This window comes from Leuresthes tenuis, unplaced genomic scaffold (genome assembly GCF_036924035.1).
Source record: "Leuresthes tenuis unplaced genomic scaffold, fLeuTen1.0.hap1 SCAF_2, whole genome shotgun sequence".
Lineage (NCBI taxonomy): Eukaryota > Metazoa > Chordata > Actinopteri > Atheriniformes > Atherinopsidae > Leuresthes > Leuresthes tenuis.
Window position 1 is genome coordinate 38,218,149 of NW_027325356.1, and position 24,004 is coordinate 38,242,152.

The following is a 24,004-nucleotide window of genomic DNA, read 5'->3' on the forward strand; positions in this document are numbered from 1 at the left end:
TAACAACATAGTTATGTTTCAATCTCTCTGATAGTTAACATAACATGGATAAACATCTGCTGTTGTACTGTAAGTTATGATCAGGGCACTAAAGTGAATGTCTGGAGTATGTAAACATGTTTCATTAGCTTTAATATAGAAATCAACCACGGCTTCAGTCTCCAGATTTACAGCCTACACGGAGCAGAGGGAGAAATATTTACAATCAGATTCTTTTCATGAATTTAAACCCACACGTTCATTCGCCCACAGAGCCAAGCAAAGCATACGGGATAGAACTAGAAATGATCTTACTGATGACAAATACAAAGCTAACTTTTCATCCATCTGTCATGATGTTGTTTCTCTGCGCTCTCTCCAGTAATAAAATCCAATCTTCTTGTGCTGTGTCTCTTCTTCCTCCCTTCCTCTTGTAGCGTATTCTTGGGTCTTGCGCTGCATCTACCGCAGTGTTTCCTTTCTATCTTTAAAACTTCGATTGTACAACGAGTTAACAATAGTTCTTTTTGATTCTTTTGAGTGTTCATCACTCACATTTTATTTGAAACAAATGTTTAATGTCTTTTAGCAGATTGCTCCATTGATGTCGACACAGTTACTGAAGTATAACAGCCTAGAAAAGGTCCTCTGTGTTTTCTGAACTTCTCAACTAGACCACAGGACTTCACACTTCTTCATTGTTTTAGCTGATTCAGTTTTAGTAATGTAACTTTAAACTGAACCGTCACCCGTCAAGCACAGGTTGATAGAAATGCAGAAACATTTGCAGATAAGAGAGTGGTGGAGGGGATTTTTTTCTCCTTCTGTAAAATATTTGCATCTTGCCATCAAATCATCCAGATTGGAAAAAATCCTTGTGACCTTTAAATCCCAAATATGAAACAGTGTATTCGGATCAGGTTCAGCAGGGTTCTGGGTGGGTCAGAATGATAGCATGTGGCTTTAGCGAACCTAATTGTGATTAAGATAGGATAAAATGCATAATATAAAATGTTGACTCTGAAATAATCACTTAAATGGAACAAGACAAGGTAAAAGATGCTTTGGGTAAACAGCCGATAGGCTTCAGATGCATTTTAAATCAGCATGGGATTTTCTGTTAGATTCTATTTTTTTCTAAATTTTTGTGGAATTTGAGGGACTGGCACTTTACTGTATTAGCTTGTATAGAAGGGAGACTGAAAGTAAGTAGGCTAAAGTGGCAGACGATGTTCATTTGCTTGAGTAAAAATACATTTGTTCCATCTCCTACAGTTTTGGTGGCTCAGCTCTGGGCTCCACATCCTGCAATAATCCAGTGAGGGTTAGGATAAAGGCAGGCTTCGTCTCACTCTCTGCCTCCTCCCAGATCAGATGAGATTAGAAAAGGGCTAAGGAGCTCTGGGGTGGGGGTGGGGGGGGGGGCAGGGTTCAGAAACGCTGAGGCTGAAGTCAGGAGGGACAGAGCAAGTAAAGTGGGAACTACAGCAGGAGGAGAGAGCACGAGGGAGCAGAGGCAAGTTCAGTCCAGACAGAAAGGTTGAATCGGTTGGGACAGATGAAGGAGAGTTTTGAGCCACCAATATGAGGTGCGTGATGAAGAAGAGGAACAAGCTTTTGAATTCTCTTTGTATTTCCCAGTCTGTGTGCTCATGTGTAGTTGTTGGAGTGTTTTATGCAAATCCAGTGGTCACAGATTACATTTCTAAGCACAAAAAAAAAACTAAGGGGGTTTCTAAACTTTGCCTCTGAGCTAGGTCTTGTGTTACATTAAACACCTAAATATCTTTGTGGGTGGGGAGCTGGTGAGGCGGTCTTTATTTGTTAAAAACTAGTAGGTTCTGTAGGTTGGTCAGTGAAAGTCTCCTGTCAGGTGAGAAGAGCCTGCTGTTGTTTTCATTCTGACTGTGACAGTGAGATTAGTCGTGAAAACATGACAGACTGTGGACAAAAGCTTGAAAAGTCATTGTATGAACCATCAGCTCCATCTAAACTTGCACATATTACAGTCTGTACACAGAACAATTTCAACTGGTTAATTTAAGCGATGTCCCTGAAAAGCTCTATTAAGCTATCTATCGTTAGTCGACTGGTTCATGTGCAGAATTGAGTTTCTAAAAATCCCCGTCTGTCTTGTAAATGACCTGTGATGGGCAAGTTGAATTTGCTGAATCTATGTCTCTCTAATAAAGTATTTGAAAGTATTAAATGCTGAATATATGCTGAATGTACTGCGTGTCACTGTTCATTCAGGGAGGGCAGAGTAAGATGATAATTAAGCTGACTGAAACTGTGTCCTCTCTTTCAGTGAGCCATGCCAAGCTGATGCCGGAGTAACAGCAGCTGACAGGGGGACTATGTGTTAAGGATTCCCTCCTGAATTTTTAACGACCTTGAGCCCACTGATATTCCTTTTCGCCCGTTATTGGAATTTGTTTTGGCAATGGGGAGGAAGAAGATTCAGATCACCCGGATTGTAGATGAAAGGAACCGACAGGTCTGTGGTGCTTTTCCCATCTGTCTTCTTATATTGCATCTTATGATTATGTGTGGTTGTTTTCTGCATAAAGAACTACGGATAAGGGCCATGTATACATGAGCTGCTGCTGCTGCTGTGTGTAAGTGCTGGTGCTGCTGTGGACATATACAGTGCTGTGCAAAAGTCTTGAGCTCCCCCTTATTTAAAGGCTTCCAAGCAGCCAGACTGTCTTTTATTCTTTTAAAGTTTTCTTCAGCAACATTTCTCCAGACTTTCTGAAGGTCTTTCAAAGGTTTTTTAAGGCCTTTGACTGCTTTTTCACTAATTTTTGCATGACTGTTTGTCATGCAACCTAACACTGACCCATGAAAAGTTCAAGGGTAAAAAAGGGCGCCTAACTCAAGGGATGAACCAGAGTTATGTCTACATGAAACAGAGAAAAGGCTCATGCATTGGACTGAAAATCAGTGACAGCAGGTCTTATGGACCATAGAGATCGGACTTCAACATTACTGAAGCAGTGGGGGATCATCTTGACAAAGAATGGAACAAAAGGCAGCCTACATCCAAATAAGAGCTTTGGGATGTCCTTCAAGAAGCCTGTAGAACTATTCCTGAAGACGACTTAAAGAAATGACAGAAAGCTGGTCTAAGAGGGTTCAGGCTGTGTTGGAGAAGGTGCTCATTAAAAAGAATGACTTTCAGGCTTGTTTGAATTGTGTAGTCTGTATTTGTTTCTTATATATATTTAATTAATGTTTGCATATGTTTGAATAAATCACTGTACCTATCTCCGATTGTCCTGCCAATACATAAAGAGAAAAGTAAGCGGTGGCTCAAGACTTTTGCAGAAGTTCTGTGTCTGTTCAAGAGTGGAGTTCAGCTGTGGAAAACAACATGTAGCTACAGTTTTGTAATTGCTCGGTTTGTTTATGTTTCATGGTATCTGATGCTTGGTGTGGTGCCTCTGAACCCTGCCAAGAGCACACTCTTAACAACATGCGATTCACTTTCTTTTATTCCAGGGTCCAAAGAAGCAACAAGTGAAACTGCAATTGACAGTTTCCCTTAGAACGACAAAACATTAGACTGTTTTTTTAAGTATCGCCGGGTTCGTGCCTCATGTAACCCTTTGCAGATCCCCTGTGGTTTTGATCTAAGGATCTCTTCAAGGTTTCTCTGAAGCATTTCACTTTTCAGAGTGTAAAGAACACAGCTGGTGGTGAGGGCAGTGATTTTGGGTTAGCTGGATTCGGACAGCACCCTGTCATTAGCAGGGCGGGTCAGTGTTAGGGACACACAGTGGCCTTCTCTCCTCGCGTCTCTATACGCGGCCACACTGCAGCCCACTGGAATCCCTCACTGTCTGTCTCCTCTATATATATATCACCCCCAACAGAACAACAAATACCAGCCTGTCTGGAAGGAGGGCGCAGGCTCTGGAAACAGGGATGTGGCTGGAAAACAAATATCTGGGGTGCTGTTTATATTTGATGTTTGGTTGTCTTGACCAAAGCTTTTTTCGATAGACACTACTTTAGTTGTCTGGTGTGCACTATCACTGGAGCCTGCCATATATTTAGATTCTTACTCTCTATTTTAGGAAGTTGGCTTGTAGTCTTGTTTTATCTGTTAAGAACAACTGTTTTAGCAGTTTTTTTCTCTTTTTCAGCCGATCACACTATTACACAACAAGTAGATATAGAGCTGGGACATTACGGTGCAGAAAGAGGCACCAGTGGAACAACAGCTACCCCAAAAAAAGAACAGAGAAGTTTATCATGACAGAAACTGTATTTGGAAATCGTGTTCAAAAGATAGTTAATACATTTAGAATGTCAAGTATGAAGCAATGATAAGGAAAAGAAGTGCTGTGTTTCTTTAGAATCGTACTTAGGACAGTTGTTTACACTTTAACACAATCATGTGATTTTAATCTGTCTGTAATGAGTTGGAAGCATTCGTTGTTGAGTATTATCCAAATGATCTCTGGTTTCTGTAATGACGCCCAGCTTTCAGCTTTCGACGCCCCAGGACACATTCAGGACTTAGTGAGATCTGATCTCTAATATCACCTTCTGAGGTGGTCCGGTCTGCATATGGCTGGTTCTTTCAAACACTGCGAATGCAAATGTGTCCTGAGCCACAGTGACGGATTGTGTACTTAAAGTACCTGCTTCCCTCCGATGAAAAACAACAACACTTTGGGCTGAGTCAGATACCCCTGGCTTTTTTTGCATAGGTAAAATAAAAGGTTCTTAAAAGCAGGTTGCGTTTCTGAAACTGAATTAAGTGGATACAGGTGGATGCGGGTCTGCTACATTGGATACATAAAGGCTTCGGGATGCAGGCTGTTTATTTATTTGCATGCATTACAGGGGCGTGAGATCCGATCGTAAGTGGTCACTGGAAATGCTGTCTGATGCCACTTGTGACTGTGACATGCCAGATGCATTTCAGTGCATTTCAGAGAGTCAACGCATTGAAAATCAGTTCTACATTAAATCATTGCATCACCCCTGTTGGGAGATATTCTGAATTTTTTTAAAGAAGGTACTTTTATGACCACGTGACCATAAACTGTACTATTACTGTCCATCTTGTGTTTTTTATGGCTCATGTAAAAGGTACGATGAATAAAGGAAATGCTCAGTGTCGTCGTACTCTTCACAGCTCCTTTGGTACAAGTTTCAGGTGAGGCTGAGAATGGACAGCAGCTGTTAAGTCTCTGCTCATTTATCCAAACATCTGACATGCTTTGCCATGAAAAAAGCTCTGTATCTTTATAACATCACCTTATATTGTTATTCTAAAAACAACCTTATTATAAAGTCACATTTTAGTAGCATTATGTCTGGTTTAGTATACAGCCAACACCACATGAAAGAATAACAGCATAAGAGCAGCTGGCACTTTGTTTTACAGGCGGACAAAGAAGTGCGCTGAGTTTTAATTTCCTTTTGTCTGTAACTCTTTATAATAAAAAGAAAGCTAACTTACGCTATTATTTCTCATTCCATTTCTTTCTTTTATTCCAGATATTCTAAAAATGACTTCTTTGTAATAATCATAAATCTGACGAATACATTGGCTCTCCTGTGACGGCTTCAGGGTAAAACAGCCCAAAATTGAATCGACTGGATGCTATCACTGTAGAGCAGCAGCTGTAGGGACAGTAGGGTTTGTGTTAACCGTCACTAAAGTCCACAGCTAACAGATAGAGTTACGCACAGGAAAACTGAACTTCAAATCCTGTGAAACCCTCCAAATCTGTGTGGGACGTGTGCACCCTGGCCTCGGCTGTAAACGGCACTGTATAAAAACACACTTCATAGCTGTTGCAGAACAGGTGCTGACCGCTAAATGGTATCAAGTAGAGGGCATGATTCATACAGTGTAAACAGTTACAGCTTGAGGCTTTATGACACTGTCACTATGATAATTCAAGATCACTTCATTTTTTTCTGTAGCCTGAGATATAATGGAATTATCCTTATCACAAAAGCCTTGATGGGGGGCTGGAGTTTATCCCAGCTGACATCTGGTAAGAGGTGGGGTGCCCTGCCTGTTCAATACAGGGCTAAAAAGAAAATTACTGTCCCTTATGTTAGTACTCAGTTTTTGTTAGATTAGGCTGGTTTGAGAGGCAATGGTAGTCTCTTGTAGTACTTATGTATATTATCTTCAATGGCAAATTATAAAGACAAATTTACTGCTGCATTTACTGCTGTTTATGATTTGAGTAAGAGCCTGAACTACCAGTTGTTACAGTGAAACTGCTCGGCGGCCAGTATAAGACAATAGAGCTGCTACAGATGTAACTACCCCACGAAATACACCTGACACACAAGAAAAATAAAGGTGCAAGAGAGCCCGAGGAAGATATGAGATCATGTGTCAGGTTATAATGCATGCAAGACCCACCCAGAATAATGCAGATGATTCACTGGAAGGAGTGAGCCATGCACTGAAAAAGGGATGAGAGTATGATCCATGTGTGACCTGTGGGCTATGTGTGGGTTGTGTCTGAGCGGTAATTGGGCCACTCCAAACAGTGTATTTTAGCTTTGTGGTTTAGAAGAACATGGAGGTGTCAGGAATGACTGTTACCATTTCAGATGCCACAGTACAGTGTTAAGAGTATATGCCTGTAGTATATTTCCTCTTCTGGAAAGGTTTATGCACAAACAAGTTCCTTACTGATTTCTTTTAAAGCTGAAAACTGACAGCGTGGAGAAGCTTCAGTAGTTCAAAGAGGATCTATGTTTCGTGTTATTGCTGCCTTCTTTTTTTGGAGCTCAGATGTAAATGTGTTTTCAGACTGTTAAAGGAACATGTTCTATCTTTCAGCAGCAATGTGCATTTTTCCATGGGATGTCAGTTCTGTCAATTGAGTCAAAATAAAGTATTTATGTCAGCGTTTATGTGTTATTATTACGTGGCGCAGCACAGAATCCACATAAGATCCCACTAATCACAGTCCTACCTTTACTGTTGCCATGAGGTGGACTGATTAGATCTTTTCACCCAATAAGTCACAGAAGTGAGGATCTGTTTAGTTTGTGGGACTGAGAATGCTGTTGGGGCACTTTCTGCTAAAAACCACCTTTATCCACAGCTTTTTGTTTGTCTTGGAGGACATTTTGTCAAGAATATTACGAGTCCTTGTCAACCTCCTCTCGTTGAAAACGAGACTGACTTTTTCTGTGTCTTTCCAGGTGACTTTCATGAAGAGAAAGTTCGGTCTGATGAAGAAAGCTTATGAGCTGAGTGTTCTGTGTGACTGTGAGATCGCCCTCATCATCTTCAACGGCTCCAACAAGCTGTTTCAGTACGCCAGCACGGACATGGACAAAGTCCTGCTGAAATACACAGAGTACAACGAACCCCTCGAGAGCAGAACCAACTCTGACATCGTGGAGGTGAGTGGGAGAAAAATTGCTGGTCGTCTCTGACTCAGATCAGTTTCGGTAGAATCATCAGCAAAGACTTTTGGTGCTCGGCAGAGACCTGCTGCTGTGAGTGCAATATGCAAATATGCATCACGTGAATCATTTTGCTTTGCATCAACGCTCGTGAAAGGGTAGCACAGTTACACAGTTCTATTCCATTGTTTTTGTGTTATGGTAACCCTTCACAGAGAACGTTTTACTTATTTTTCACAGAAGCTTTTGCTTTCCTTGCAGTAGAATAAGGAAGGAAGTGGCTGCAATTGTTTTTCAGGAAGATTCATTCCTAGAAAACATACCCTGAGAAGAGCTCTTTCAGCTGCTGCCTCGTATTTCTGGGAAAAAATGAGGAATCAGAATTGACATTATAGAAGACATTTTGTACTGTTTGGAAATAAGGATCACATTAATGCAGAGTCAGCCCCACCAAACGCCCACAAATCTGCTTTAATGGAAATTCTATTGATCAGTTTGGATTGTCATTGTAAGCATTAACCTAACTTATACTTAGAACTTAAAATATGTATAGGTGTTGTATTGGACTGTGTTATAAGAGTTGTTTTTCCAGTCACATTTACAAACAGGGAGGAATATTGGATATTTCAACAGAAACATTGTAAGTTGTTCAAAATGTACGGCTTGTTGAATTTTTGTTGTGTTAGGATTGGATTAGATGATACAGATATTAGAGAAAAGTGACCAGGTCCTCCTAAACTTTATTAGAGTAGTGGAAGTGTAGCAATATTCAGAATTCTTCAGCGGTTAGTTTTACCATTAATACTGATAAAAAATACATTTTTCCAAACCTGGGAAAGAGCATGAGGCATATACTGGCACACAAACTGCCACGTCTCTCAGTCTTATTATGTTTACTCAGGAAGTTGTTGATGAATTAGAAAGAAGAAGAATGTTTGAAGAAGAAATGGGTTAGTCATGCAGATGTTTCTGATTGTTCATTAAGCATGAACACCCACCAGCCACGGCAGGCCTTCTGGAGACAGATGCTCCGTTGGGATCCTGCAGTATCATCAGTGTGGTGATCCCGACATTGTTGTGTCAGGGTCCCCGAGCGGAGCTATCCTCTTCTTTTCATAGCACGCACTCATTGCCACTGCCGTTAAAAATAAATACTCAACGTGAATCACGTTGTGGCAGTTTATGCAGCTTCCACTGCATGTTTGCCATTCTAAGTGCCTGAATTTAACTCTCACCCTCTCTCACACACACTTACACATTTATGTTTTCACCGCTACAGAGGACATTATTCTGAATAACATTAATTTCCTGAAAACTCTAACTAACTCAAACCAAGTCAGACACTTAACCCAGATTTAATGATTTACGTTGAGAGGTTGTCGTTAGTTCCTGAAGGGAAACATTAACAAAAATCTTTTAAACAACTCAAATAAAGCTGACATTGTCTTTGAGGGGGGGCTACAGTAACAGGAACACCAAAACTGAAAACCAAGCCTGAGCCATTACATTGTTGAGGATGAACAGTAACATGTGGTTCTGTAAAGCCTCTACAGATCCCACAGCTGTTGGATGTTGAATTCATTCTTGTAGATGTAGTAACAATGGGAGTGTAGGTTATTTGTATGCATGATTAAGATGCCTATAATAATTCTAAAGAGTTTGGTCGTGTGTATTCCCCTGCTGTAAACCACAAGCAGACACCTGTGAAAGCTCTATCAGCCATTAGTGCACTTTCATTTGCCTTCTCTTAGCTTCATTTGTTTATTCCCACAAATGTCATACAGACAGACAAGCTGACCAAAGCAAACCCAGGAAAATAAGAGGCTGCTCCTTTACATATTGGTCAGTCCATTTGCAACATCTGAGCATGAAATTTGACTATGTTTAAAGTACAGCCCCCTGGCTGCAACAGATGCCATGTGTCGGGTAGGACAGACGGAGAGATTCTTTGGAATCATTGTCGTTGATGGAACATTATTTTTGTTGATGACCACACAGATTGCTCACAAGCTTCTTTGTCCGTCACAAAAAGACTGGACTTGGGCATAATTCACTATATAATCCCATTTCGAAATGTAAATAAAAACAACACAGATCGTCTTTTGAAGAAAATGCACTTTTCAAAGGTAGTTGGTAGAAAGGCATGTCATCAGACCACAGGACAGTTTTCCTTTTCCCATCAGTCCATCTGAAATGGGCTCAGGGCCCGGGGAAGGGGATGTTTTTTTGGATCTGGTATGCGAGGTAAGTTGTGTTTGTGGATTCAGGGACAAACTGTTTACTCATAGTGGTTTTCAAGTATTGCTAAGCCCATGCATTGATATCCACCACACAATCACACGCTGCCTGAGGGCCCTAACAATACTGGTTTCCAGTCTTTTTGCCCCACTGACAGGGATTTCTCTAAATTCTTCCTTTTTCATTTTATTCATGTTACAGAACTTATATAGTTCTTTGGTCCCAGTGTCCTGATTTAAAAAAAAAAAAAAACGTTTGTAGAATCAAAAATAGCATATAAAGTAATGAAAATGCATTTTGATACAATGTCTTTGTACTCTTTGATTGAAATAAAGGGTTTAGAGCTTTAAATTTGACTGATGCAGACTGGACTTTTTAGATGTTAGTCCAACATAAAACACACAAAATCGAGTTTCTCAAAAGCAGACTAGCACACGCAGATAATGTGGTGGAGATCAGTTCACTCCTGCATGTATACGCTCAACTAGACTCAAGAGTGCCCAGGTGCTCTGCACATGCTCCAAAGTTGAATCTTTTTCCATCTTTCTGGAAAGCAAAGGTGTATATCGAGACAGTTAAATTCCCATGAAGCTGCTCTCATTCACACATTTTTCTGTCCAGATGGCTAAAAACTGTGATTGAAAACAGCTTTTTCAAACATTTCCAGACTGTCGCTTTGTTCTAATAAAATCTTGATTTTCTAACTGGAGTATCGTCTGACAAAATCATCATTTAAGAAACTTAAAGACAACATCTGTGCAATATATTAGGCAATACTATGATGTATGATCATTGTCCACAGAGAATGTCTCAAGCAGAAGAATGTCTTGAACGTTTACTTGTACCGTCCACAGCTTCGTGGCATCGGACGTACTTCGGATAATAAGCTAACGTTTCCCCTTCATGGGTACTGGGACAAGGACAGTGGTCCCGTTGTAACCATAGCTCGACTGAACTGTGCGTGTAACTGTGCTGAGTGTCAGAACTCTTTTGGAAGCTGGGTTGTTCTACCTGCACACACATTTAGTTTTTTTCTTTGTTTCTTTAAGTTATATTTTTGGCATTGGCATCAACTATACAGCTGTGCAAACACTGTACGACATCTGTCTAAAGACAACGCTTGGCAGACAATTAGTTCAAATTGTTCCAATCAAAGCAATGCATGTTGTATAGGTAACAAAACTGACATATTTTTCTTTTTGACTAAGCAGCAAAACATTTCTTAAATGCTCTCAATAGATCCGTCCCCATATGGAGGGGATCAAACTCTAATGCAACCAGAAATTAATGTGGAAACTGCTCCAAAGTCCTCACTGGTCAGCTAAACTTACTGACGGATTACCTTTGTCATAATAATGAGACAGGCTTGTGTCCAGTAGAGTTGAGTTTCAACAACAACAGAGCATCCATCGAAAGTATGCAGTTCAGTCATGTCAGCGTGCAGAGCCCAGAGATGAATGAAAACCAGAACAGAAAGAGAAAACTACAATAGAGTGAAACCTGACACCGTGGCAAAAAGCACCGCTGTTGATTTGCTTTGGTTCTGAATGATAGATTTATTCATACAAAAACATGGAAATGTGGAAAGCGTGTGTATGCGTGTGCGTTCTGGCATTTGAAAGTGATAGAGCCAAGCTTTTTTTTTCAGCCAGAGATGTGTCGGATCACATCTCAAGCACTGCCCTATTCTTAGCCCGTAGGCAGTCACCCGACTGGAAAAGACTCACTGCAGGAGGGAGTGGGTTTAGTTTATCTTTGATGCAGTCCCAAGAGCTACAAGACATCACCCTCACATGTTAAGATGCTTAACAGTGCAGCTCATGCCTTGTGGTGGCAATGATCCAGATGCCTTTGGAGATCCACTAAAGCCGACTCTGACATTTGAGATGATAAGGAGACGCACACACTCTCAGATCCTGTAACAGACACTTAGAGATAGTCCTCAAAGGCCAGACATGATGTAGCGCTTCAAACCACCAGCTATTGAGACATATTTAACCCTGTGAGACCCCCCACTCCTGGTTCTACTCTGTGCCTCTTTGCTCTCATATTATCAACTGTCTGTTCTCTAAACTTAGTCCACAGGGCCGGAGCTCCCCAATGCTTAGATTATAGATTTAAAGGTACCTCACAATACTATGGAATATTTAAATACACTAAGGCTATTGCATGATTGGTAACAGCTGTCCTCTAACAAAACAATCTGCCCTTAGCTCACATCTAAATCAGAGAATGGTTGGTGACTGATAAATACCTGATGTTCAGCAACTAAAACTTCTCATCTGCTGTAGTTCAGGCTCTTAACGTCATTAAGAATGATTGCAGGGTCATTTAATGCCCACTACCAGTGTTAGAACAGCACATTTTGCTCTGGATCTGACCTAATGCACACATTTACAGAGCTTTGAAGAGTTAAACTGTATGTAAACATTAACATGCAGTAATTTAAAGGGTAGTGATTACAGTTGGACAGATGTAGCAGATTTGCATATTAATGACATCATTTGATCCAAATTGTTAAGTTGAGTTAGTGAGTGAGTATATTTTTACATGAAAAACTGAGATTTTAGCCCTTAAAAGAAGAAGAATAGCTAAATGGCAATGCAGGGATTCATGTTTACACATAGAAGTTGTACATCACAGCATTTCACAGCAAGAAGGTGTTTATTTATTTATATTGGTATAAAACTGTATGATATAGCAGTGCTTTATGATCACAAAGGCAGGGCCTTAAGGCTAGAACATGCTGAACGAGGAGCATCAAAACGGACGTTCCTGTTCTTTTCTGTTCATACCCCCCTATCGTGGCAGCAGCACGCTGCGTGACAGCTCCATATGACGTGCCACCCTACTCGGCCCTGTCCCATGCTCCTGAAAAGACACATTTTTCCTCTGCAGTAGATCATAGTAAGTTTAGGCTTTTTGTAGTCAGAAAACTGTAATATATGGTAGCCTACCAACTATGTAGGTTGTTCTGCTGCTTTCAAGACATGACGTCACTGATCAAAACATTAATTTTTCATCTTATTAATCAAAAACTGACAACTTGGATTGGGAACTTCACCTCAGCCCACAATATGTGTAGTCAGAACGCAAGCTTTCGATTGGTGCTGCACTTTACAGCCGTCGTGTTCTGGCCTTTAGTTTTTACTTTGCTGCTGGAAAGGATAAATAATGTTGCTGGTATGATGATAAAGCAAAGGTTTGTGGCTCCTTAAATTTGAGTGCATTCTTCGGCATCTCTGTTACTTTGCCACTTTTGTCAGTGACATATTAGCTTTGACTTAGAAGATTATGAGATCACTGATGGATGATTTCTTTGCCACCTGTCAATATTCACTATAGTAATGCACGTTGAGCTCACATAAAGTGCTGTGGCTTAATGCCTTTTTGAGTGCCGAGATGAGCAACCGTTTGATTGAGCAAGAACTAAGCATGCAATACTTTAAGCGACCAGCTGTGAAAGTGGAGTTTGAGGCCTGTGGTGAAAATAGTGTGTGTTTAAAGTTTTAAGTAACTACTACTGTCTGGGAATGCTGAGGCCATGTGCCGGACAGACAGTCAGCTGGCTGGTGTGTTGGTCTGTCAGTTCATCCTTTTTACGATATGATATGTGACGTAATGAGAGGAGATGATGGATACCAGAGGAATGACGTCTACGTCCAGCCTTGGATGATGTCATTGTGATTAGATTTTTTTTTTCTCTTTTGCATTCAATTCTCTACTAAAATTCATGTTGTGCTAATCAATATCCATCAATTTATCAGTCTGTATTCCAAACCAATTATCTTAGCCTGATCATGTTAAACCAACTGACAGAAGCAAGTCCATGCTTTGCCTCAACGGTGCTTTCTTTTTATATTATGCATGACACATTGTAAATGCAAGTATTTGAAATGTGCCTTCACAGTTTCTAATGTATTTTTACTCCTCCAGTCAGCCCTATGGACAGCTTTTAGATATGTATTCCAGTAATGAAAACTTTAAAGACCCCATTATACCCTCTCTACCCAGAACTGAACAACACAAAGTCAAGTAGGTGGTGAACGTATATAGTTGAGCACATAAAGAGGCAGATCAAGAGTGAAAGTGCTCTGTCCTGTTTGTGTTATTTAAACAAATTACAATAATTTTGTTCAGTACTAAGCTGGTGTAAAGACATTAAAAAATGTCTTTATTTTCTTTTAACATCCTTTTGACACTATCTAAATCTTCATCAAAATTTGAGAAGAGAGCAGAATAACTGACAGACAAATAACAGAGATGTCATCAACACAAGCTTCACTTCAGCTGTGTATTTTCTGCTCCTCCGAAGAGGAGAAAAACTCAAAGATGGGATTGTCTTATATTTGTTTCTGCTAAAATGTGAGACTATGCTGACTCGTATCCGTGAAATGTTTGTCACTACTGAGGTGATTTCACATCTGTCTTTGATGCTTTCCCCCAAGTTGTGAGACTCAAAAGTACACGAGTGCGAGTGAGAACTGAAACGTCACTTCACCAACACAAAAGTTTGCATTAGCAGACTGAATATTCTAAGGTATAGACTTTATGCACATTGCTCTTTGGCTGGCAAACCTAGCATTATCTAGCCTCTTAAAATATGTCTTTAGTAAAACTTCATGAAAACTGCCGTTTTACAGTTTGTGCTAATCTAACTACTGTCGGTGGTGCTCAGGGACACAATTCTAGCGCTTTGCCTTTTATTTTCCTGTTTATTCATTCTTGTTCCCTCCAAACAACGAAGATGTTTCAGTCACATGCTGTGACAACATTCTCATTACTCTGCTTCCTTTTGTTTAAAAATCTGGTGTGAACAGAGAAGAGAAGGTCTGCTATGTGGGGCTACATCTCTCCAGAGGTAGACTACTGTTACTGCCTGTACAAAACAAACCGACTCTTAGTGTGTCATACTGCTTCAGAGCTTATGAAGTCAAACAAACTGCACAGAAACAGTCTGTGTTGGCAGATGTTTGGTCAAGGTATGAACTCAATTTGTAAAACTACGACGCATTTATGAAAACAGACCAACAAACCAATTTTTATATTAGACGTGCAGATACTTTGTGAAATACTCATATAATATTTAAGAGCACCTTACAACCTAAACATGTTCAAACTCATAATCATTTTATATTAGATATAAAGTCCACTTATCTTGTTATAGTTTAGAAGGTTTTTTTTTTTGTGGCCATGCTGATGAAAAAAACATACATTTTTAACCCACCATGTATTGACGTTGACACAGAGTAATAGCTGGAGCTGGTGGGAATGTCAGAAGGCTTTTGAAGTGATGATGGTGCTGGACGAAAAGTCAGTGGGTCACCAGTGTTTCTTACAACTTATCCCTTGTTGATCATAAATGTCGAAGCCAAATGTCATGGACATCCAGCCATCTGTTTCAAAGGCCTTTCAACAACAACAACAAAAAAAAGAACTGTATGATGAAGCACAAGTTAAGTTGAGAAGTTAATGGAAATTTACTCCAAAGGGAAGTACAATGTGGGTAATTATTTTAGAATACATCCTTGTTTTTGGCCATTTTTCAGCTTGAAATATTGTCAGGTTTAATCTTCTTTTTTTTTTTTTTTTCTCAAATGAATGCTTTTCTTACTGTTTTCCCTCACAGGCCCTGAACAAGAAGGAGCACAGAGGCTGTGACAGCCCAGACCCTGACGCCTCGTACGTCCTCACCCCCAGTACTGAAGAGAAATACAAGAAGATTAATGAGGAGTTTGACAACATGATGAAGAGTCATAAAATTGTAAGTTCAGTCATGATTTATTGTGAGTTGACATTAGCTCTGTTGTTTTTCACGTTGATACAGATGGGTGACAAAGAAAACTACAAAGTGAAGTGTCTCCACGCTGTGGTCCATACTTACATAGAGCCTTTTACCCTTATCTTGAAGTGCCTTGAGATAACATTTGTTGGGGTTTTGCGCTATATGAATAAAACTGAATTGAATTGAATAGGTTCTACTAAGCGCTTTACAATCTTTTTTGCTATTATCTACTACAGTCACACACTGATGAGCATATCAGGGGTAATGTGAGGGTTAAATGTCTCACCCACTTTGACATGTGGAGGGGCTGGAAATTGAACTACGGATCTTCTCATTTCAGGACAATCACCTATTTGTACATTAAGTGTAGCCAAAAGGAAGTCTGCTCCACACATCAAAAGCTTGCTTAAGCTTTGCTTAATTTGAACCATTAACACACCGGTTATTCCAGATGGTGATCATTTGTCCAACCTATTTCAAACTTTAAAAAAAACGTACACAAAGTTGGAGACAAATCGCAAATTGCTAATTATCTTTTCACATATTCTATACTGTTATAGACTGAGCTCATGTTGTGTTCCTTTATCACTTTCACTGTAGCCCACAGGTCAACCCCAGCAGCACTTTGCGCATGTAGCACCAGGCAGCATGACCTACTGTCCTGGTGCAGGAGGAGGTGGAGGGACGTCTCAGGCTTTAGCTGCAGCCACAGCAGTTCTGGCTGACAGCGGGATCCTCTCCTCGCCTCACGCGCATCCCCACAGAAACATAAGCTCCACACAAAGACCTCCCAGCACTGGAAATGCAGGTGTGTGTGTGTTCCTACTACTCTACAAGTTTCATCCAGAGGGTGATGACACTTAGTCATGGATGTACAGATATTTGTTCACACAGGCCTTAAAATCATTGAAATAGTAGAAAATGTGCAAGTAAAGGCACATAAATTAGACAGGATGAGTTAAAAAACTATGTATTTATAATCAGTGTGTAAGTATTTGTTCTCTGTTTGAGACAGAATGTATGTGTAAAATGATAATATATATAAAAAAGGCTTGAACTGGCTTTGAGAAGCAAATCATGATTTTGACAAAGACAAACAAATGTTTACGGAATGATCCAGAGTGTTTTCATGAAAAGTTTTGTGGGGACAGGAATAAATAAGAACCAATGTGTGTGTGTGTGTGTGCGTATCCTCAGGTGGTCTGCAGGGCAGTTCTGATCTACAAAATGGATCTGGAGCAGCTGGTGTGTATCTTATAAACATGCTCTGACACATGCAGTTCATACACACAGACCTTGGGTTTCATGTGATCCCTTAAAACAAATCCACAGCATCTTGTGACTCCTTGTGAGCAGCTGCATGCGTCTGCTGATGGTGATCACATTTACTTTTACATTATTTTATATTCAGAGGCGTTACAAGTTGCAAATGAATCACCAGTTTGCAAAAGAAAAAATTTTAAAAGTGAAAAAATGTAAGCTTGAGTGAGCTGTGTTTTCATCATCTCTTCTGGTTCTTATCTTGTTAATAAGCTCACAGTGCCTCCATTTCATATTGCTTGATGGCCTCAATTTCCAGTTTAAGAGGCACTGATGTAAAATGCGAGCTCTGTAAATGTTTTCTTCTTCATTTTGGAGGTTTTTACTGAATTTTGTGGGGTTTTGTGTTAGCTTCTTGCAGGATCTTGAGTTATCTTTTATTATTGGACAGTAAAAGGCCATGTGGAGGCCAGTGCAGGGATCTGTGTTCTTCCAGGTGCACCTCACTTTATTTCTTCTAGTTTCTGTTAACCGTATTTGTTCATACTCTTTGGTCTGCAACCCATGCATCGAACTGTCCTTGAAGAATATAACCCCTTGTCATCTTTGGGCTCTCCCTCCCAGAAACACTGCCATTATATAATGTCTCGAGAGGGAAAAGATCAATTATTCATGATCATCTCTTGTATAATACATAGCAGCACTTTCTCCGTTCTGCCATCAGATATCTGTGGTGGACAGGTTGATTTAATGGATCCAATATGACACATTTAAGGACTTTCTTTAAATATTCAACCCTTTTCACATTCCTGTTTGGTGCATGGTTGATTTATACAAACCGCACCACTCAGTCAGTGGAGTACATGAAATTTAACCATCCATGTATTTCCATTTTCAGTGAATGGATTTGTGGGTTCCACTGGTGGAAGCAGCTTGGCGAAGCTTGTACCACCAAAAGCTCCTTCTCCTCACGGGAACAGCCTGGTCCCAAGTAACCGCAAGACCGACCTCCGAGTTGTCATCCCTCAGTCCAAAGGAATGATGCTGGTAGGTGTCATGTTGGTTTTCCAGATTTATGGGCAAAAAAAAAAAAAAAAAAGAGTTTACTTTAAGTAAAACTAAAAAGTGCCTCTCAGTTTAGGAGACATTACAAAAATTTCTGATGATTAGAGGGGGAAAAAAAAAGTTTGATTAACCGATTAAAGCCTGCGGGAGTTTTCAGAGTTCACTTTTAGCAGCTGTTTGGTCATTAATCTGCCCCTCTCACATGTTGTAACAGGACTTTACCATAAACCTAAAATTGAACCCTGGAGATTTTACTTTGTTTTTCCTCACGTATGGAGGCTTCATTTCTCTTCTGGCTTTCAGGGGAATTTTACACTTTGCAGTGAGCCAATAAATTCTCTTTTATGTTAATAAATGTGAGAGTTGTAATGGGTTTGGACCCAATAGCAGCGCAAAGACAGGCAGGTGTAGTTGGTAACAAACTTTATTAGCACACATCCAGGAAACAATGGCAGCAGGCAAAACAGTCTTCTGGCCTTTAACAGTCTTCAGTGAGGATTGGAGGTTAGGCCCAGCCGACCCAGACCAGGACACTGGTGAGTAATGTCTGTGAAACTCAGTCAGTGAAGGAATGATCAGAGTCACAGAACTGCAGGAAGCCACAGAGGAGACGAAGTAACACTCACTCTGTAGAGCTGAATCAGGGAATCACTGGATAGCCAAGGGAGCAGACCGGCAGAATCCAGAAACGGACAGACGAGGATCGTGGTCAGAAGGCCGAGGTTATTTCCAGGAGCTCCATGAGGCAGAGTAGTCAGAGGCAACCAAGGTTGAAACCGGGAGAGCAGGCAGAGAAACACTGGAGAGACTGGTGCAAGCATCGAGAACAATCTGGCAATGAGTGAGTGTGGAGCTGGGTCTTAAATACAGCCAGAGCAGCGCAGAGAGCACAGGTGAGTGGAGTTGGTTAGATGAGAGGGGTGTGTCTGATTGGCTGATTGAAGCAGGCAGGTGCAGAGTGGTGAGGCAGAGATGATCTGTGACGAAAGTCAGATGTTTTGGGAGAAAAAAACCCAACATATTTGCCCACACACAAACATGAGTGTAGCTTTAAAGTCTTACAGGGAGCGGTCATTAACATTATCAGTGAGTTATTATGTGACTACATCTTTGATGGAGAAGTGAGAAAAGAAACTGCACCTGACACCACATGTGGCAATCAGCGCTGACTCTTTGAATCTTCAGGATTTCTCATCATTCTGATCTTTCTAAAGGAGTAATTAATGATCACTGAGTGACACATATGGTTGTCAAGTAAATGCATGACTGTGTTAAATTAGTGGTTCCCAACCGTCATTTTCATTGAAAAGAAACCAGATGGCTGGAACAGTGGATCGTTTAACAGTACAAAATCAGGCAGGAAAAAGAGGAAGCTTATGTCTGCCTAGATATTTCATGTCTTTGAAGGTGAGGCTGGGAATGTGGTGATTCCACTGTGATTCCTTTGATAATCCTTTTCCCAACTCAGACCTTAACCTGCAGTTAAGTTTACTGAAAATAAAGATGGTCCTTGCACTGCATGATATTTCATCCAGTGCCCTGCATCTGATTGTTCGCATTGTAGAGAGTGAATGTGTTGTCTTTCTATGGTGTTTTAAACTAATTGTTTAGCTCTTGGCACAATTGTAAATGTCCTCTTTCAAGAATTCTTTTTTTCTCCCCTAAACTTATGATAATCGAGTAAATATGTTGAGATTTTTTCCAGTATATGCTATCTAATTTTTATAACTTCAGTGCAGTGAATATCACACGCTCCTCATGATCCTTGTTGCCCCTTTTAGGTTGGTGTGGACCCCAGCTTGAGAACCAGTGTTAAGCTAGTGTTAAATTCCCACTTGAATGGGTTTACACTGGTGTGAAGCTGAACTGTCCCCACCCTGTTTAGAACTGCAGAAGAAGATTGGGGCTGCTCACTTCTTTTTCTGTTTGATTCATGGCGGAATAAGATGTTGCGTAGTGGTCTGACTGCAGCTACTCTGTTGGATCATTTTGAAAACTGCCTTTCATTTCCCCCTCAGACTGTCTATGCTCATGTGTTTTACACCAACACCAAGAACAACTTATTTACAGAGCTGAGCAGGTCTTCCTGTCTCCAGCCTCATAACAATGTTAGCAGCAGCTTCTTTTATTTGTTGTTCATATTAACAGCTGTACCTCAGACCACACAGAGTAACAGAGGATCACCATCTCCAGAGATTTACGTTGAGATACCTTTGATAACATGTTAATTTCTCTGTTTGTGTGTGTGGGTTCAGCAGTGAATGACATTGTGTGGGATGATGTCATTGCTGACATTATCAGGCTGGAACGCCAGCGGCTCAGAGAGCAACAACACAAAACTTTTAAGAGCTGTGTGATACATGTTGGGTTAAAGAGACAGCCACACAGGAAGTTTAACGCAATGCCTATTGCTTATTATGACTCAATGCCTAATTATACTCTGTGATATACACACTGTTTTGTAAATCAGCACTCCATGAGGAAATTTCCAACCGTGAAAAAGGATAACACCTTGAACCAAGTATTTTAGGGGCTAAGTTGCTTTTGAACGATAAGACAATTATGAATAAAAAAAAAATATTTATTTGAGGCTTTAGTTTTCCTTGAATGGAAGCAATTTGCACTCACTGTAAAACAGACCCACTCTTAAATGAGTCTTTACTGACATCATGTGGTTGAAATGGGGCATCACCAATAATATTCCAGTTAGTTTTAACAGTAACTACACATCAGAGCAATAAAAAAAGACTTTAATTTAATGACTGCATCTTTTTTTCATTAAATTTTTTCAGAGTAACCAGAGACTAAGCAGCAGTCAGTCCAGTCAGCCTCTGTCCACACCAGTGGTCTCCATCACAACACCCAGCCTGCCTCACCAGAGTCTGGTCTACTCCAGCATCAGCTCGGCCTACAACAATGGTACCTAGTTGTTTTCATGAATACGCCAGAATGTGTGAAGTTTTCTTAATAGACGGGTTAACACTGTTGTTCATGTTCTGTTAATATACAAATAACTGAAAAAGACAAAGAAAAAAGATACATGCTGTATATATAAAGTATGTGTCATTTGTACATTTCCCTTTGAAACTTACTGTGCTGTGAATTTAGATGTCTCAGATACTCAAACTTTACTGCTGTTTATGGAAGGAAGCTCCTTTGGACATTAATCAAATCCAGGCTTTTGAGTCCAATGGAAAAGTGTTTAGTTGGCTTTTGGCCCCTTTGTTAAACAACTCTGCCGTAATTGTGTTTTTTTTTTTCAATGGGCTCTGGCTCAGATCTGCATTGATATAAACACAACACCAACACGCAGATTTGTTACGAAAGGCGCTGCACTCAGGGCTACGAAGGGGGGACGAGAGAAACAAATTTACCAACCATCGGGGAGGCTCAGAAACTTGACAGCAAGAACTTGCTGCCAAAAGGAGACGAAAGGGATTAACTGACTAACTCACGAAGAAAAAATGTTTTTCAAAAACATCTTTGAAGTATTTTGGAGGTGGAAGGAGGAAAATCAAATACCCTCCAACAAAGAGCAGCTGAAAATCATTATCTGTGCAGAGCAGCAGAACATCTCCACATATGGTTATTACTTACGCCCAGAAGGATCCGATCTGTTATTTTAAAAAAAAGAAGAAATGTGATTAACTGCTGGCACCTGTGTCCTCACTGTTCATGCAGTCCGTACTTTGATGTTTGTATTTTCATCGTAGTCTATCCATTCTTATTTGTTTTGGTTTCGACTGTGCAACCTACAATTAGAATATATGTATTATTTCTAAAATATATTGCTCAGGGGTGAATCTGATGACACTTTGTACTGTATGATAGAAAATTAGAAGGTTTAAATACGATGACATTTGAGCGCCCTCACATACCTTGTCTCACTCTGTGAGGCATCACTGGCTCTCACACAGCTTTCACTTTGACTAACTCATCAAATAACTAAAAGTTAAATGGTTTCAGGTGGCTTGGCAGCTCATAATGGGAGTGTTGGCAACTATTAATAGAAGTGTTTCAGACTGATAATGAAGTTGTATCAGGAAAGGCCTCAGTGTATCGCTCTAAAGCTTTCTGAGAGCTGCCTTGTAACGTGTCGTCTCTCTTTGTCAGAATACTCCCTGAATAGTGCTGAAATGTCAGGCTTCAGCTCCACCCCAGGCCCCTCTCTGGGCTCCATGGGAGCATGGGAGCAGCACCAGCTGAGCTCCTTAGGGTGAGTTACTCGACACAGTTAACCTTTCTTTCTTCATGTATCTGTCTTTAATCTTTACTTTGAGGTGCAGTAAGGGTGGAGTAATGTGTAGACGAGGAGAAGAAAACTCTTGAGAGTTAATGAATTTTCAAGCTGTTTCTTGGTGAAGAAGAGAGTGGATCGTGACCTTAGTAAGAATCTGGATTTGGACTGCACATGTGTGCCCCTTTCACATTTTCCTCATTAAGATTAAAAGCTCCATCACCAACAAGAGACCCTCCTGGGTCAGTGGAAGCTTGTCATATAAGGATGGCAGAATAATGCAACATGCTCCATGGAGTGTGTAGTAGCCTTTTAGAGTAAATAAAAGGGACAGTCAACAAAGTAAAGATTTTAGAATTAAAGAATAGAATAAGAAGAATGTACGCTTGTTATGTTCTTTGGTGTCACTGCATTAAAAATGATAAGATGTGATTCCTTTGTGGAAGACACTGCGGTGGGTCAGACAGTTCTGAAAAACATTTTCTGGAATTCACTTCAAATCAATGTCCAGGGAGAGATAAAAAAAGAAGTATGAATAAGAAAATAAAGTGGAAAACTGTCTGACAAATCCATCCATGTCTCTTTTATGCAGTTCAGGGTCGGGTTGTGGCGTGTGATTATTCAGAAAAGGTAAGGTGAGGATCTTGCAGGTCTTTAGCAAAAAGATGTTATTCTGCTCGTATTACAACGGCATGGCTCTGCGGTAAAAGAGTCCTGGTGGGAAACTGGCCTGCCTGCAGTCAAGGAGCTCATCATCAATCATATATCAAACAAGATTAAAAAACAGAATTTTTTTTATACTGTGACCCATCGAAGCTCCAAGAGAAAAATAACAGCACTTGAGCTCTTTTTCTCCGATCATGTTGATGACCACTAAATGACCAACAAGAGACAAGATTTAGGTTATAGGGAACCGACACATGCAACAGCAGAGACAGATGGGCTGTGAGATCAGTGTGTTGACATTATGTTTACAAACCCAGAGAGTTCAGCACTTAAATGAAAATGTTTTGCGTCATAACTGTGTTTAATCTATTTTTGCACAAGTGTGCAGAGTCCATATTTTTTTGCCAAGTGAGATTAGACCAAAGACAGTGCTAGTGAGTGTTTATAAGATGGAAGTTATTATCTCTTTTACCAAACCACATGACCACTTCAAAGTCCAGCCCTCAGTAGTGTTCAGCTGTCGCAGTATAAGTGCTCTTCATACCAGGTTTTTGATATGTAAAAATCTCCTACAAACTCTAAACTAAAGGTGTCAAATGAATTAAAAAGAGTGAGAGATATTTTACTCGTTTTTCAGAGTCAGAGAAAATTTGTTCTTTCTGTCTCTATTTAGGTTAGTTTCTCCACCAGGTGGCGCTTTCACTCCACAGTCTCAGCCACAGACAACCTCTCTCCTCTTTTTGTGTCTACAGGTCAGGAAGCTCCAATCTCTCCATGAATGCCAACCACACCGTCAACATCAAAGTTGAGCCGATCTCTCCACCACGCGACCACTTCAGCCAGCCTGGATACATGACTCATCCTCACGCCCCTCCTCATCCTCATTCCTCCACCTCTTCATCCAGTCGAGCAGAGATGGGGAGGTCTCCTGCAGACAGCGTCAGCTCCTCCTGCAGCTCCCAGGAGGGCGGCAGCGACCGGGAGGAGCAGCAGCCGAGGCCGGACCTCCACTCACTCGCTGCAGGTCGGTTAGAGGGTGGAGACAGTCCGACGGTGAAACGAATGCGAATGGACAGCTGGGTGACATAGACCCTGGAGTCACACAGCATCAGGACACACGCTGGAGGGACACCGTTATGCAACTGAAATGTGGATTTATCGACATATTCTTTTAACATTTATATGAATTATCTTTGTTCTTTTATAGAGGAGCTGTGCAACAGTAATCTGAGCGTTCTGAATTTGTCAGAAAAGTTACGTTTGAAATACATCTGCAGCAACACAGAGCGATAATGTGGGTCCAACTGCAGCACAATCGATTATCTTCTTCTTCAGTTGGATGTGATCCTGGGCACAGAAGAATGGGGGGG

At 40.6% G+C, this 24,004-nt stretch overlaps 1 protein-coding gene across 1 annotated transcript; it reads left to right on the forward strand.

The window, feature by feature from the left end:
* Positions 1-1,439: 1,439 nt before the first annotated feature.
* On the forward strand, positions 1,440-24,004 carry LOC140302226 (myocyte-specific enhancer factor 2A-like). The gene is made up of 10 exons (XM_072381048.1): positions 1,440-1,568; positions 2,288-2,476; positions 7,177-7,380; positions 15,251-15,385; positions 16,007-16,214; positions 16,604-16,651; positions 17,565-17,713; positions 20,524-20,650; positions 21,845-21,947; positions 23,387-24,004. Exons 2-10 carry the CDS (start codon positions 2,423-2,425, stop codon positions 23,721-23,723), a joined length of 1,365 nt encoding a protein of 454 aa, XP_072237149.1. The 5' UTR covers positions 1,440-1,568; positions 2,288-2,422; the 3' UTR covers positions 23,724-24,004.